A 15,718-nucleotide genomic window follows, 5' to 3' on the forward strand; every position below is an offset into this window, starting at 1 on the left:
CCCCCTCCCCCGCCATGAAGAAGCTGTGGGTGAAGAAGCGTTTCCAGGTGAGGGCTCCGGGGGCGGGCGGCACCGGGAGGGGCCGGGAGGGCCTGGCGCCTGGGGGGAGGGCGGGTCACCCGCTGGGCCCGGGGAGGGGGCTCGGGAAGCCGCGCTGGCCCCACCCTAGCCCCTCCGGGCCGAAGGCCTGGCGCGTTCCCGGACCACCGCCCCCAGCACTGCGTCCTGAGCACGCAGGCCCTCCCTGCAGTGCAGGGCAGACCCCCCACACACACCTGCAGTCCCCGAGACCACCGAGGAGACCCTCTCTGCAGCCCTTGGCAGTGGAGTGAACATTGGCTCCTGGCTGCCTCATCTTTCCTTGTCTCTCTGCCCAACCCCGGCCCCAGTACCACCCCCTCCCCGCTGGACTTGCCCCAGCCCCCAACTCTGGAGCCTTCCATCTTCCCAAGCTCCTGTAAGCAACGCACCCGAATCTGTGCTGAGCTCGGGAAATTCCCCAAGCCCTGCCCTGTCCTCCAAGAACTGATGTCTCCTTCCTACATCTGTGAGACTGTCCCTTTGGGAGCCACTGTCCCCTCTCTGTCCCCATCACTTCACCCCTGCCCTCTTGACACTTCTCCCAGGTGTCCCCTCCGTGCCCCCCCCCCCCCAATCTGTGTCCTCTTTCCTGCATCTCCTAGTCATCTCAAATACCCCTCGCCCCAATCCTTTCCTTCCTAGCATCCTAACTGCCTGGTCTCTAATCCCCTCACTGGGGGTGTTGCCCTGTCCTAGCCATGTCAGCCTCTGAGCCCCTTGCTCTCCCCTTCCTCCCCTGCTGAGTAGCCTAGCCCAACTCTGAGAGCTGAATGGGCAGGGAGACTGGAGACATTCTCCATTGGGGATTCTAATGCCCTGGGTTTCTATCCATCCTCCCTTTACTAATCTCTAATGTTTGATATAGCAAGTGTGGATAGGAGGTGCAGGGACAACCAGGATGAGTCTTCCCTCTCAACAATTCATTCTGGGTTTTCTCTTTCAGAAAACCGGCCACTCCCGCCGGGCTTTTGGCCGACTCACCCATGGTGCGTGGACCCCGACCGTCCCTTTGCTAGCCCATGCCCATTTGGTCCTTGTCCCTTGATGAGGCATGAAGACCCTGAAGATAGCTCATGAGATGTGGGCCCCCTCCCCTCACACACAGGCACCTACCAACCCCCAGAGAAGCCCCTGAGTCCTACTGTTCAGAGAGGACTTAGCGATGGGGGAGGGGAAGTCACTAGCCAGCCCCACCATGAGCCTGGACTCACTGTTCACGATATGAGGGGCCAAGGGGAAAGGGGCTCACTGCCTTGCTGTAGCTCCTGCTCATCATGGCACCCATAGGGAAACTGAGGCACAGAACCTGACAGATGCCAGGAGAGTAGAAAAGACACCCAGGGAACTTTGCTCCTAGTCTATGCCCTGGGCATGTGTGAGGACCATTGAGCAGCAGAGAGGGACTCTGAGGAGGGTGCCTGCTACATCAGGATGCAGGCAGATGGGGTATTTGCTTTGCAAGGAGTTAGAATGCAATGCAAAGATGGTAACAGAGGATGGGCCTGGAACCTAACGGGAGGGCTGGGCTGGCACTAGCAAGAGTGTGTGTGTGTTTGTGTGTGTACACATGTGTGGGGTTATGTGAACAACAGGAAGGACCCTAGGTACCAAGATCGCTGGGGCAGGTGGACTAACTAACCATGGCATGTGGGCTCCTAGTGCTGCATACAGGGGAAGCCTACAAGCAGTTAGAGACTAAATGACACCTTGTCCATCCCAGGTACCCCCCACCCCCACCTGCATCCCTGTAGGACATCTCTGAACACTGGGTACCTTCACACTCCCTTTGTCCTGCCTGCCCACTATGCCCTACCCCCAAAATGCTCTGATAACAGTCTGTCCATGTCTCTCTCCTGCTGCTCCTATGGAAGCGAAGTTTTCCGCTCCTGCAGAAAGCAAAGTTACGGTAGGAAACTGACTCTGGCCCTAGCCCTCCACTCCCTTCTCCCCTGCCTGGCCCTGGCCTCTCCTCACCCTACCTCAGCTGTACCCTGATACATTCCAGCTGGTGTGGGGTTGAGGACAGGCTGGCCCAGCGGCTGGTGGAGTGCCCTGACAGTACGACTCCAAGGTGACTGCCCTTTGTTCCTGGGGTACTGGAACCCAGAATGTAGGCCCTTGGAACCTAGGAACTTGTTATCTGGGGGCCACATGGGGACTTAAGGCACCACTGACCAAGGAATCACAGAGGTGGGTGGGAGGAGGCTCTGGTAATCCATTATGTGGTTGGGCAGGGGGACAGTGACCTCGAGGGTGCCAGAGTAAGGGTGAATGGCTAGGAGGCCAGAGATGAAGTCAGGGTACTGGCCTGGTGGCCCAGGAGGGCAGGGGGGTGTGGAGAGCAAATGAAGGAAGGAGACAGGGGGCTGGGAGCCCTACCAGTGATAAGACAGAGCCTGTGTGGGGGAGGCCGGAGGCAACAGCGGGAAGAGTTGGCATCTGAGGAAGCAGGCCCAGCCCACACAGACCCCTTCTTCTCCAGACTCGGAGACGGGTGAGGATGACATCAGCGATGTGCAGGGGACCCAGCGTCTGGAGCTTCGGGAGGACGGGGCCTTCAGCACCCCCACAGGTGAGCTATCTGGGATGCTCAGTGAACAGGCAGGTGGGCTGCCCACAAGAGGTGCCTTGGCCTTATGGTGCTCCTCTCCCTAGGGGGCTCTGACACGCTGGTGGGCACCTCCCTGGACACACCCCCGACCTCCGTGACAGGAACCTCTGAGGAGCAAGTGAGCTGGTGGGGCAGCGGGCAGACGGTCCTGGAGCAGGAAGCGGGCAGCCCAAGGCAAGCACAGGCAGCCGGGGCCGGGCCACGGCACCTGGGGGTGGAGCCGCTGGTGCGGGCATCTCGAGCTAATCTGGTGGGCGCAAGCTGGGGGTCAGAGGATAGCCTTTCGGTGGCCAGTGACCTGTACGGCAGCGCCTTCAGTCTGTACAGAGGACGGGCGCTCTCGATCCACGTGTAAGTAACGGCCTTGCTCTGGCCTGCACTGTCCCACCTCACCATGCTGTCCTGCACTGGCCCTCACTGCTCCATTGGCCTCCTACCCCCCATCTGCCCTGCACTGCCCGGACCCCCACATGCTTCCCTCTGTGCACTCTCCACCCCCACAGCTTCCACTATGTCTTCCCACACTGCTTCATCACCACCCACATCCTCCCGCTCCCACCTGTCCTGGCTCACCCTGCCATCTTCACTGTCTCGTGGACCCCTCTGTCCTTCCTCCTTCTCAAAGCTCTCCAGTTTCCCAGGGGCCCTCTCCTGCCTCGCCCGTTCAGGCTCCAGTTGTCCCCAGGAACCCCTCCCCTCAGGGGGGCCCCCTCCGTGCCTGCTGTCTTAGCAGCTGCTGCCTCTTCATCTCGGCACATTCCTGTTCCCATGTGGGCCTTTTTCGGGGAGGAACGGAACCTTTCTGCACGGCAGCTCCCGGGAGAGCAGGAGAGCAACCAGGAGAGAGAAGAGAGCGAGGTGGTCAGGGGGCAGATAGGGCAAGGGCCGGGAAGCAGGAGGAGGTTATGGGGTATGGTGGGGAGAGGGTAGGGAACTGGGGAAGGGTGGGGGTGGAGATTAGGGGGAGTGGGTGGAGGTAGAAGGCTCTGAGAGATGGAGGCAGGGGGCAAGGGAAGCCCTTGTGGGAAACGCCCGAAGGTGGGGTTGAAGATTGTCCTGGCAGGGGTGGTATAGAGCAGCAGTGGAGTGACGCATTGGAGCCATTTTTGGAGGTTTGGGGGCTGACAGATAGCAGGAGGGAGCGCTGTAGCAGAAGAGGGAGTGGTTGATGACAGAGGTATCGGGGGTACTTGGGGAGTTCCAAGGGGCCTGATTTGGGGAGGAGTATGGGTATGTGTGGGAGGTACCATCATGAAAAAAGAAGGGACCTACCTTGTAGGGGAGCTGTTTTGAGCATGGATGGAGTGGCCAGGGATGGGCAGGGGAGAGGTCCAGGCGTATGGCTTAGGGAGGCGCCCTTTCCTATCATGTTGGCATTAACTAGGAGCCCCTGTGCTCCGCATTTGCCTTTTCCTTCCCTGCTTGTCTTTACCAGGCCCCAGCTAGGGCTCCGAGTTGCTATGGCAACTTCGGAGGAACCCATTTCCTTAGTGATATCTGTGGTACAGAGGCTGGCCTAGAGCTTGGAGCTGCCAGCAAGAGTCCTCCTATACTGTACCCAGTTTCTCTCCACACTTCACCCCATTCCTGCCCCTCCCCCAGACTGCCCCCTGCAGACAGTTGGCTGAGGTTTTGTTCTCTTCAGCTCCTCTGTGTTGCCATCCTTTGCTCCAGTCAAAGTTAGGGTTTGCGAAGACGTGAGGGGCTGACCCAGATAGGCTAAAATATAGTTACACTCAAACATCCTTGGAATTTCTGCTCACAGGCAATACCCTGCTTCTCCTCCCTCGGCACCCCCAGAATCCCAGACAGTTTGGAGGAAACAAGGAGGAAGGGCTCAGGAGTCAGACTAGCTAGATTTAATGTTAGCTAGCATCAACCATTTCCTAGCTGGGTCACCTTGGCAAGGCACTTAACCTTCTTAAGCTTTCGTTTCTTCATCTGTAGATGGAATCATACATAGTGTTCTGATTTCAAAAGATTGTTGTGAGGATTAAATGACACAATGCACCTAAAACAGTTAAAATGTGCCTGGCACACACTTGAGCCATTTCACAAATTTTTATTACGCTTCCTCTACTGTTCCAGGTATGGTGTTAATAGCTTTCAGAATATTTTTCTTACTAATCTTTATGCTTAATATGCCCCTCATGGAGCCAGATAGGGGAAACTGAGGCCTAGCTTTTGGGCATCTAGAGGTAAGAGGAGTCATCTGGGCTGACCAGCTCCTTCCTTCCTCCTTTTATGCCCCATTTGGTAATTTCTGAGCAGACCCCTTTCAGGGGGCTTCCTTTCTTTTCAAGGAGGTTTCCAAGACACAGGGTACCTTTCCCTCAGGCAGGACAAGGGTCAAAGGCCTGTTCTGGGGCAGAGTGACCATAAACCAAAATCCTCATTGTCATAGTCAATTCTGACTCAGAGTGACCCTCTAGGACATAGTAGAAGTGTGCCATAAGGTTTCCAAGGCTGTAATAGTTACAAAAGCACAATTCTCCCACAATTACCTGATGGGTTCAACCTGCTGACCTTTTGATTAGCAGCCTAGCGCTTAACCACTGTGCCACTATGGCTCCTTAGATGGGTCATTTGTTGTTGTTATGTGCTGTGGAGTCGGTTCCAACTCATAGCGACCCTGTACAGGGTTTCCCAGGCTGGAAATCTTTACAGGAGCAGAAAACCTCATCTTTCTCCCGCGGAGGGGCTGGTAGTTTCGAACTGCTGACTGTGAGATTAGCAACCCAATTCGTAACCACTACACTACCAGAGCCCCTTAAGATGGGTCATAGGGAATGGGAAACTGGGTATCTTAGAACCCCCTGCACCTGGAGACTCCAGTGCCATCTGCTGGGTCCTACTCATGCTGGTGATGGTGTTAGGGACAGCTCAGGGGTCTGAATCGACAATCACAGGGATAGGTGTTCCTCCCTGAAGGCCGGGGTCTGATGGGGAGAGCCATCGTGAATGAGATGTGGGGCCAGCTGGGGGCAAGAATGAGTGGGAGGCTGCACTCCTGAGAGGGCCCCTCCTCATCCTATGCGTTCCTCTCCACTTCCTCCATTGGGTCCAAGCCTCATTCTTTTCTTTCCCTCATGCTCAGTTCTGTTTCTGCTATTTCCCAGCTTCTGGGGCTGGGGGGAGGGGGCTGGCCAGAGCCCCTGGAACTGAGTCTTTACCTGGACCCAGTGCTAGCCCAAACTTCTGGTGCCAGAGCCACCAGCCTCTCTCTCCCCAGCACCTGCTCTGGCTGTGCTCTCTGGGGGAGGGAAGGGTCTGGCCCATGTCACCCCCAAGCCTGCCCAGCATGCCCCACTGCTCAGTTCCTGTCACGAGCTGAGGTTCTAAGAGGGGAGTCTCCTTAAATCTTCTCCCTCATCTTAATTGTGCAGCAGCGTTCCTCCGAGTGGATTTCGCAGAGAGGAGCCAGACCTTCAGCCTCAGCTGGCCAGCGAAGCCCCACGTCGCCCAGCCCAACCGCCCCCTTCCAAGTCCGCACTGCTCCCCCCGCCGTCCCCTCGGGTGGGAAAACGGCCGCCGCCAGGATCCAGCGCCCAGTCCCCAGCGCGCCCCACATCACCCCATCGTCGCACCCAGGAGCCTGTGCTGCCTGAGGACTTGACCGCCGAAGAGAAGCGCGGGAGAAAGTCCAAGTCGTCAGGGCCCTCGCTGGCGGGCACGTCGGAGTCCCGGCCGCAGACGCCCCTGAGCGAGGCCTCGGGCCGCCTGTCTGCACTGGGCCGCTCGCCGAGACTCGTGCGTGCCGGGTCCCGCATCCTGGACAAGCTGCAGTTCTTCGAAGAACGCCGGCGCAGCCTGGAGCGCAGCGACTCACCGCCCGCTCCACTGAGGCCCTGGGTGCCCCTGCGCAAGGCCCGCTCGCTCGAACAGCCCAAATCCGAGGGCGGCGCACCGTGGGGCAGCCCCGGGGCCTCGCAGGAGGAGCTGCGGGCCCGGTCGGGCAGCGTGGCCGAGCGGCGCCGCTTGTTTCAGCAGAAGGCAGCCTCGTTGGATGAGCGCACGCGGCTGCGCAGCCCGGCCTCGGAACTTGAGCTGCGCTTTGCCCAGGAGCTGGGCCGCATCCGCCGCTCGGCTTCTCGGGAGGAGCTGGTGCGCTCACATGAGTCCCTGCGAGCTACGCTGCAGCGCGCCCCGTCCCCACGAGAGCCCGGAGAGCCCCCGCTCTTCTCTCAGCCCTCCACGCCCAAAACCCCCCGCGCCCAGAGCCCCGTCACCGCCCCGGTCCCCCTTCCCAGCGTCGCGGGCAGGCCAGGGGATGAACCAGCGAGGCCCCGGAGTCGCGGGCCTAGGACGGAGCCAGGGGAAGGGCCTCAGCAGGAAGTTAGGCGCCGGGAGCAGTTCCCGCTGACTCGGGGCCGAGCCATCCAAGAGTCTCGGAGCCCCGTGCCACCTGCTGCTGAGCCCCCTGAGGCCAGGACGAAAACCCCCTCGGGTCGGAAGCGGGAACCACCGGCACAGGCCGTGCGCTTTCTGCCTTGGGCCACGCCGGGCCAGGAGGACATTGCAGCGCCCCAGCCCTCAGAGAAGAACAGGGTGGGGCCTGAGGCCGAAAAGAGGTTGCGCAGAGGGCCGGAGGAGGATGGGCCCTGGGGGGCTTGGGACCGCAGAGGGGCCCGCAGCCATGGCAAAGGTCGCAGGGCCCGGCCCACCTCACCTGAACTCGGTAAGGGACTCCCTACTGTCATAGGGAGGGTGGTCCCAGAGCCAAAACTGCGCTGGAGGTGTACCCCTCTGGCTGAGGATGAAGTTTATCCGGGAAGGCCTAGACACAGGGGCCACTTTGAGTGATAATTGAGTTAGAATTTATCTACTGGTCAGGAAGCCTTCAGTATGTTTTGATGGAGGTGGGGTAGGACTGAGGTGTGAGCAAAGACTGTATCCAGATACTTGCCACAGGTCCCCTGGGTCCAGTGGCCTGCTAGACTGTTGGGCCAAGGACCAAGTGTAGGAGAGAGAGGCACTGTTGGAAACCTAAGGAGTCCCTCCATACCCCCACTCCTGTGACAAAAAAGATAATAACTCGTTTATTCGTCAGGCCTCTGTTATAGGCAAGCTTGAGATCCGCCACTCTGCCCTGGGAGACCCTTCCCATACCCAGCCACCCCGTGGCCTATCCTTGACCACTAAGACCTAGCGCAGTTTCTCCCTCTAGTCTTTTCTCCCCCATCCTTGTGGCCCTGCATGCCTGGTCCCTATACATGCCAGCCTGCGTATCATCAACCAACCTTCCCATGGGTGTTGTCCAACAGCCAGAATACTCCTGTTCCTTACCAAGTTGTGCTCATCTGCAACATTCAACTTGGGACCACCTCCGTGAGAGGCAAAGGCAGTCATCCCTGACAAGGCCCCACCTCCTGCTGCTTCCTAGGCTAGATGCCACCACCCACTGCTCCCCTGAGACACTGTCCTTATGGCTTCCATTGTACTTCATACCACCTTTATTTTTTTCATTAAAATTATTTTGTTTCTTTTAAGTATTAGCACTTAAAAATCGTAGGGATGTTTAGGCCCCTGTCCATCATCCTATTATCTGTTGCTGTTGTTGTTAAGTGCTATTGAGTTGTTTCCCACTCATACTGACCCTGTATAGGGTTTCCAATGAGTGGCTGGTGAGCTTGAACGGCAAACCGTATTGCTGTTAGGCGCCATTGTTGCTCTTAAGTGCCATCAAGTTGGTTCTGACTCAGTGACCTTTATAGTTCAGTAGAAGGAAACACTGCCCAGTCATTACCGTGTTTGAACCCATTTTTGCACCACCCTCTGTGTCAGTTCATCTCATTGAGAGTCTTCCTGCTTTTCACTGTGATTTGTTTTACTAATCATGATGTCTCTTCTGATAACATCCAAAGTATGTGAGATGAAGTCTCACCATTCTTGTTTCTAAAGAGCATATTGGCTGTACTTCTTTCAACACAGATTTATTCTTTCTTCTGGCAGACCGTGGCTTATTTAATAGTCTTTGCCAACATCTTAATTTAAATGTATCAACTCTTCTCCAGTCGTCCTTATTCATTGCCCAGCTTTCGAATGCACATAAGGCTATTGAAAATACCATGACTTGGGTCAGATACACCCTAGTCCTCAAAGTGACTTCTTTGCTCCTTAAAGACTATGATCTTAGCTCTTTAAAGACTACAATAATGCCAACTGGCATTATTTGACTCCATTTTACAGATAACAGAATTGAGGTTTGGAGAGATTATCAAGTTTGCCCAAGATCGCATAGCTAGGAAGTGGCAGAATTTGGGTGCTCACTGCTTTTTGCTAACGACACTAACCATTTTTCTAACTTATGGAACGTCAGAGTTGGCAAGTGCCAGGGATCCAGGACGGTGGAGTTTTATTATCTCCCTGGGTGTATGTGCGGGGACTGTGTCTGCCTTCCTATGTCATCTTCCCGGTGCCCACCTCATTAAATGCTTACAGTTAATGCACTGTTGCTATTGAAGGAGTGAAGGAAATCTAAGCTGGTATTCATAAGGCTGCTCAGCTGCTGTGTAACCCACTTGCTCCTCCTTTTGAATCCAGTGACGTCTAGTCCACATCACAAATTTGATAGTCCACCACATGTTGCCTTGTGACACCACTATTGCTGCTTAAACCTTGAGTTGCTATTAGCTTATCCTCTTGTCTTTTTTTCTCAGATTGTAAGCTTTGGAAGCTTGTTAAGATCTTGTGACCCTCAGAGTTACCTTACACTGGAAAGGGGGGAAAAAACCTTAAACAAATCGATGAAATCGATTCCTACTCATAGCAACTACATGGAACAGAGTCGAACTAACTGCCTTTTAGGGTTTCCAAGCCTGTAAGTCGTTAGGAAGCAGGCTGCCACATCTTTCTCCCTCAAGAGAGGCTGGTGGGTTCTAACCAGCCAAGCCTGGTAACCACTGTCTCTGTCACAAGACATTCAGGAGAAACCCCTCCTTCCCCCACCCTCTAGAGTTTGCTCTCTAGGATGGGGGTGCTACCAGCACCCCCCCTCCTGTCATCCCCATGAACCGTATTGTCTTACTCTCTCACCTGTGTCTCTGTCAGAGTCTTCAGATGACTCCTATGTATCTGCTGGAGAAGAGCCCCTGGAGGCCCCTGTGTTTGAGATCCCCCTGCAGAATGTGGCCGTGGCACCAGGGGAAGATGTGCTGCTCAAATGCATCATCACCGCCAACCCCCTGGCCCAAGGTGAGCTCCAGGTCTGAGGCCAGGCCGAGGTCAGGGTGGGAAGACATGCAAGGCAGAGAGGGAAAACTCATCATTCCTCATTATCCCTAGCATCCTCTGAGGGACAGGGAGGGGAGGAGGGGCAGTTAGTCAGTGTGTGGGGACTAGCCGTGTGTGTGTGTGTGTGTGTGTGTGTGTGTGTGTGTGTGTGTGTGTAGGGGAGACTGTCCCCAGAGGACCCCTGTGAGCGGTGACCAGCTGCTTCTCTCACAGTGTCCTGGCAGAAGGATGGGTCAGCCCTGCGAACTGATGGCCGCCTTCTCATCCGGGCAGAAGGCGAGAGGCATACCCTACTGCTCAGGGAGGCCCGGGCAGCCGACGCTGGGAGCTACATGGCCACAGCCACCAACGAGCTGGGCCAGGCCAGCTGTGCGGCCACACTGGCTGTGAGACCTGGTAGGGAACCCATGGAGCCTGGGTGGGGTGGTGGGAGCAGTTACCCTCCCCGGTGATGCTGAGGTCCAGCTCCCTCGCCTCTCCCAGCCTAGACCTCAGGCTCTCAGCCTGGCTGTAGTCTGCCCTCGTAATCGTAGACCATACATAGGCTGGCTGCTCTGGTGAAGGTATTTTAAATGGCCTCAGAGCAGATACCAGGCGGGCTGATTGTGAAGTCAGTGAGGTTTGCTCAGCTCCATTCTCTGAGTGCTGTCCTCCATGGCATTTCCATGCTGGGGTCCTGTGAGGAGAGCACATTGTCCTTGAGTCTCTGGGAAAAGATCTCTCAGCTGGCAGCACTTACGAACCACCAGGCGCATTCTGGGGTCATTTCCTCTGTGGGCCAAGCCCACCCTGCTGTCAGCCCTCCCCTGCTCCTTCTGTTAAGCCTGAAGCCCTGAAAAGGGTGCCGCTGACAGCAGCTCTCAGGAGATGGTGGTGACTGAGGCTGCCGTGCTTTCTATTTTTAGGAAAGCCCTTACTTGGTGTTGGACTACTTCCTTTCTTTCTTTCTGGTTCAGAGCAGGGCTGGACTCGTATCCGTTAGCATGGCTACTTCGACTCTTTCAGGTGGCTGGACCTGGGCCATGGGTGGGGTGGGGGGCTCACTGGGAAAGACACAGACTCATCGCTCAAGGTTATCACAGTGGAGTGACCAAATCCACGTCAGAGGACCATGCCAGGCAGAGGAAGTCAGTGCCAGGTGCAGTGGAGCTGTGGTCCGGGAGGTTAGAAGGGAGATACATCAAGGAAGTGTTCCTGGAGAAGCTGAGTATTTACTGGGCCCTGGAGAAGGCTGGGACTTGGACTGGCATGGGGATGGGTAGGACATGGCAGAGAGGGACAGCACAAACTGTACTGTCCCTTCCTTCCACTCAGCACCTCCGGAGACCGGATAATGGGAGTTGTCTGCTTTGGTGTCAGGGCCTCGGCCCCTTTCGGATGAGGGAGCTCTTCGTGGTGTCTGATCCAAATCTCAGTCCTAACTTAAATCCATTTGATTGTGCCCTGATGGTTTGGAGGAGTAGCAGACCTTCATCTTCCTCCAGGCTGCCTCCTTCTCCTTGTGCCCTGCCGTGGCATGCTCCGTCCTTCCATCACCTTTGAGATCTGACCTCTGACTCAGCTCCCGGCTCCCCTTCAGGGGCCCAGGCCTAGTTCCAGGGTTCCAGTCGATACCTGGCTTGGGCTGAGATTTGGCCAGGGGTGGGGTGTGGGGGAGTGCCCCAGTGCTGGCACAGAGTTACTTGGGAGCCTTTTAAGGTTAGGAAGGAGGATTGGGACTGAGGCAGCTGTCAGCACTTGGCTGGGAGTTCTGTGTTTGCAGGGAGGAGCTCCCTACACTTCAGCTTCCTCATTTGTAAACCAGAGATAATTATACCGTCCTCACGGATGAAGGCGAACGTGTGAGCATGCTTTATGAACTGCAAAGCTGTAGACAAATGTTGGTTGTTAACGTTATTAAGGGGCGATGTTTTCCTTTTCTGCTCTTTCTTTAGACTCTGTGCTCCTCGGGGACTCCACCCCTGCCCTGGCAAGGTCCCCAGCCCCTCCATAATTCCCAGCTCTTGTGCCCCCAGTCTTTCACGCATCTCTATGCTTGGTCCACTATGGGGAGCCAGAAAGGCTCCGTGGCATTAGTCAGTTTCACCAGGCATTGTAGCTGCTGCACAGCCTCTATAAATCAGGCTCAGGGGCCTCAGGGCCTGAGGGGCAGACACACACAGCCAAATTCAGCCAGACTCTGTTCCTTACCCTAAAAGGCTCTGTTTGGTCCAGAATGGTTGGACAGGGGCCAGTGGAGCCAGAGAGCAGCGCGAGTAGGCGGGACTAGTTGGTGGCATGGACATTTGGGGAGGGAGGGGTCCAAGACTAGGGGAGGTAGCTGTGGGTGGGAGTTTGTGGTGTCCTCTTCTTGCTTTTTACTGCCTCCCCTTCCAGTGCCATGGTAACCAGGGCCGGTTGCCCAGTGCCTTCTTGGGGTGCCCACCCAAACAGGGCTTGCATTTGAGAGCCCACTGATCTCAATTCCAGTGTTGGGAACCATGGAAACCAGGGAATGGATAGCGAGGATGTGGCTAAAGTTTGAGGCAGGGTCTTTGTGGGCAGGGTCTGGACATCACCAACTCCCGAAGCCCCACCCAGCCCTTGGTGCCTCCACCCCACTAAATAACTCCCAAAAGGGTGGTTTGGGAGTGTGAGAAGCATGCTTAATGGAAAATCAGCATTCTTGCCTGCTGTCTGCATCCATCCCATAGGGTTTATTGAGTGCCGATCCCGTGCCAGGGGCTTCATCTCTCGCTGAGCATTCTCTTCTGTTTAGAGAGTGCCAGATACTTTTTTCAAATCCTTTCACATCCCTCCCTTATTTGAGCAGTGGATATATGACAGGTGTTGATATTCCCATTTTACAGATAGGAAAACAGACACCTAGAAAGTGAATTAATATAGAGTCAGCGCAAGGCCAGCCTTTACTGAGCATCTGGCTGCTGTTGCTGTTGCTAAGTACTGCTGAGTTGGTTCCGATTCATAGCGACTTGTATAGGATTTCTGAGGAGCGACGGGTGAACTTGAACTGCTGACCTTGCCGTTCAAACCGACCTTGCAGTCGAGCTCATTAACCCACAGGTAGAAGTAATCACACCGGAAGCTGATAAACTTCATGTGGACGAAAGAGCAGACTAACCCACGAGTAGTTACCATTAGTGAGTGCTTCCTGTGTTCCAGGCCCCATGGCGATTAAGTTATCCCATTTAACCCTATTCTGTGAAGTAGATTCCATTGTAATGCTGGTGTTACAGATGTGGAAGCAGTCCCTTGGTGGCATAAACAGTTAAGCACTTGCAAACTGAAAGGTTGGCAGTTAGAACCCACCCAGAGGCTCCTTGGGAGACAGGTCAGGTGATCTGCTTCTGAAAGGTCACAGCCTTGAACCTCCTACTCTGCACATGTGGGGTCCTCAAGGAGTTGGAATCAACTCATTCCAGCTAGCACCACCACCACCAACAAATGAGGATGAAGAGTTGTGCAACGCTTGAGTGAATTATCTCCAATTGTACTGTGATGATGGGAATATTCTTGATGTACTCTGTCCAAGTATGGTAGCCAGTAGCCAGATGTGGCTATTGAGCAGTTGAAATGTGCCTAATGAGTCTGAATTTTTCATTTCATTTTATTTGAATGACTACATTTAAAGTCCCAGGTGCCTAGAGCCCACCCCATTGGGATGCCCACTCAGCTCTTGGAGGATAAGGACCAGTTGAAGGCTGGAGCCATGATTCCAAGCCCTACCTCTGGGTCTCCTGAATCCACACTGCTAACCTCAGCACTATACTGTCCCCATTCCTGCTACTGAACAGGGTTACTGTAGCCTTGTGCTCATGAGTTCATGGGGTGAGGGTGGGGGGTGGTCTGGTTGGATACCTCCCTTGTGGTGGCTGTTGGAGGGGATCTTGGAATGGCATTCGTCCCTTGCTGACTATCCTGGACTGGGGTTTGGACAACATCTGAACAAGCAGGGTGGGCTCCTTGATCAGGACCCAGCCCTCCCTCCCCATTCCTGTCTACCAGCAGCAGGTGTGCTGTAATGGGCTCTCTCTCCAGGAATGGAGGTTGTCAGTCTCAGCCTCTCAAGAGAACAGAGATGCCATTTACTTTTGGTGCAAATGCTTTGTCTAACTTGAAGCAACTTGGTGTTATCATACATAAGAAGTTAAATCCTTTCCTGGGCCAGGTCAAGTGGACTACAGCAAATTTTAATGCTTTCTACATTTTAAACCAAAATGAAAACATTCCTAGCACAACTGTTGTCCTCTTCCAAGGGTGGCTACTCATGCCAGCTTGTTACTGTTGTTAAGTGGTCGCAAGCCAGTTCCAACTCATAGCGATCCTGTAAAGGGCTTCCAAGGAGCTTCTGGTGGATTCCAAGTGCCCCCACCACATAACCCACGGTGCTCCCTAGAAATTCCTGCCTATCAGCTGGCCTGAGTGTCGCACAGATGGTTTATGCTCAGCTACTAATCGAGCACTTTAGGATAGCATGCTGGACCACAAGGTCAATTTGAACTGCAAGTTCGTCAGTTCAAACCCACCATCTGCTCCTCAGAAACCCTGTACAGGGTCGCTATGAGTCGGAACCAACTCAGTGGCACTTAACAACAACAATGACAACTAACCATAAGATTGGTGATTTGAATACAACCATTGACGCCTAAAAGATAAGCCTGGCTCTCTGCTCCCGTAAAGATTACTCCAAGAAAACCCTGAGGAGAAATTCTCTGCTTTAGTACATGGGGTTGCCATGTGTTGGGTTTGATACGATGGCACAAGATTTGTGGAAGTTTTTGCTGCTTTTAACTGGCCTCACACAGAACTCATCATGCATATGGAAGGCAGGGTATGAACTGCCAGCTGTTAGAGTCTGCGTCAACCACCTAAAGGCATTTTCCTTTGCCTACAGGGTAAAGGGCACCCTCCTGAAACTGGCTTCCATTGTCTGAACTGATAGGGCCAGAGAGTAGAGGATGGTCCCCATTTTACCCTGTTGTGTTCCAATTCTTTCTTGTCCATCCAGTTCTGTAGCCAAACAGACTGAGTTGTTTGGGGGTTTGGGACCTCTGAACATCTGTTCATGCCATATTCTCTGCCTGGAATGTTTTCCCTTCTTATACCAAACTCTGATTCAAATACCACCTCTTCCTTCCAGTTCCCTCTTTGCCCTGAGCCACAATAATCTCATGCTTTCTGAATTCCCATGGCCCTTATCTCCTAGTTTCTTAGGACCTTATTCATGTCTGCTCACTATTCTTGTCAGTTCTGTATCTGCCTTGTCTCATCTTCCCTACCATCCAGGAGGTCCTAAGGACGCAACTGTGCCTATCTATTCTGTAGCCTTTGCAGCCATTCCTCCGGGTCTTCTAAACAGTCTAAGGCTGTGTGTGTGAGGTGACAGTGGGTAGAAGAGATGCCTGTGACTTTGCCAACGTCATTGGCTGTTGGAACAACCTGAGTAACCATGCAGAGGCTGGATGGGACACTCTGCTGCTGAGGGGAATGAGGATCTGCCTACAAGTGAAGATGGGATGACAGGAGACCATGGAGCATGGTCCTCAGCATTCTGCAGCATCGTCATTTCCTCCTCATCTTGGGAATATGTTATTGCTGTCAGGTGCCATCAAGTCAGCACCGACTCATAACGACCTTATGCACAGCAGAACGAAACCCTGCCCGATCCTGGGCCAATCTCACTACTGTTGCCTTGCTTGAGTCCATCGATGCTGCCACTTGGCCAATCCATCTCATTGGGGGTCTTCCTCTTTTTCTCTGACCCTCCACCTCACCAAACATGATATCCTTCTC

General features: G+C 54.6%; 1 protein-coding gene across 1 annotated transcript in view; it reads left to right on the forward strand.

Moving 5' to 3' along the window:
- The window catches only part of SPEG (SPEG complex locus), a 62,473-nt gene that overhangs the window by 10,593 nt on the left and 36,162 nt on the right, over window positions 1–15,718 (forward strand). Inside the window, exons 2-6 of the mRNA XM_006867842.1 lie at window positions 2,564–2,653; window positions 2,737–3,043; window positions 6,079–7,370; window positions 9,743–9,886; window positions 10,139–10,321. Coding sequence (XP_006867904.1) covers window positions 2,564–2,653; window positions 2,737–3,043; window positions 6,079–7,370; window positions 9,743–9,886; window positions 10,139–10,321 — 2,016 coding nt within the window. The remainder of the gene's footprint in view (window positions 1–2,563; window positions 2,654–2,736; window positions 3,044–6,078; window positions 7,371–9,742; window positions 9,887–10,138; window positions 10,322–15,718) is intronic.

This window comes from Chrysochloris asiatica, unplaced genomic scaffold (genome assembly GCF_000296735.1).
Source record: "Chrysochloris asiatica unplaced genomic scaffold, ChrAsi1.0 scaffold00110, whole genome shotgun sequence".
NCBI lineage: Eukaryota > Metazoa > Chordata > Mammalia > Afrosoricida > Chrysochloridae > Chrysochloris > Chrysochloris asiatica.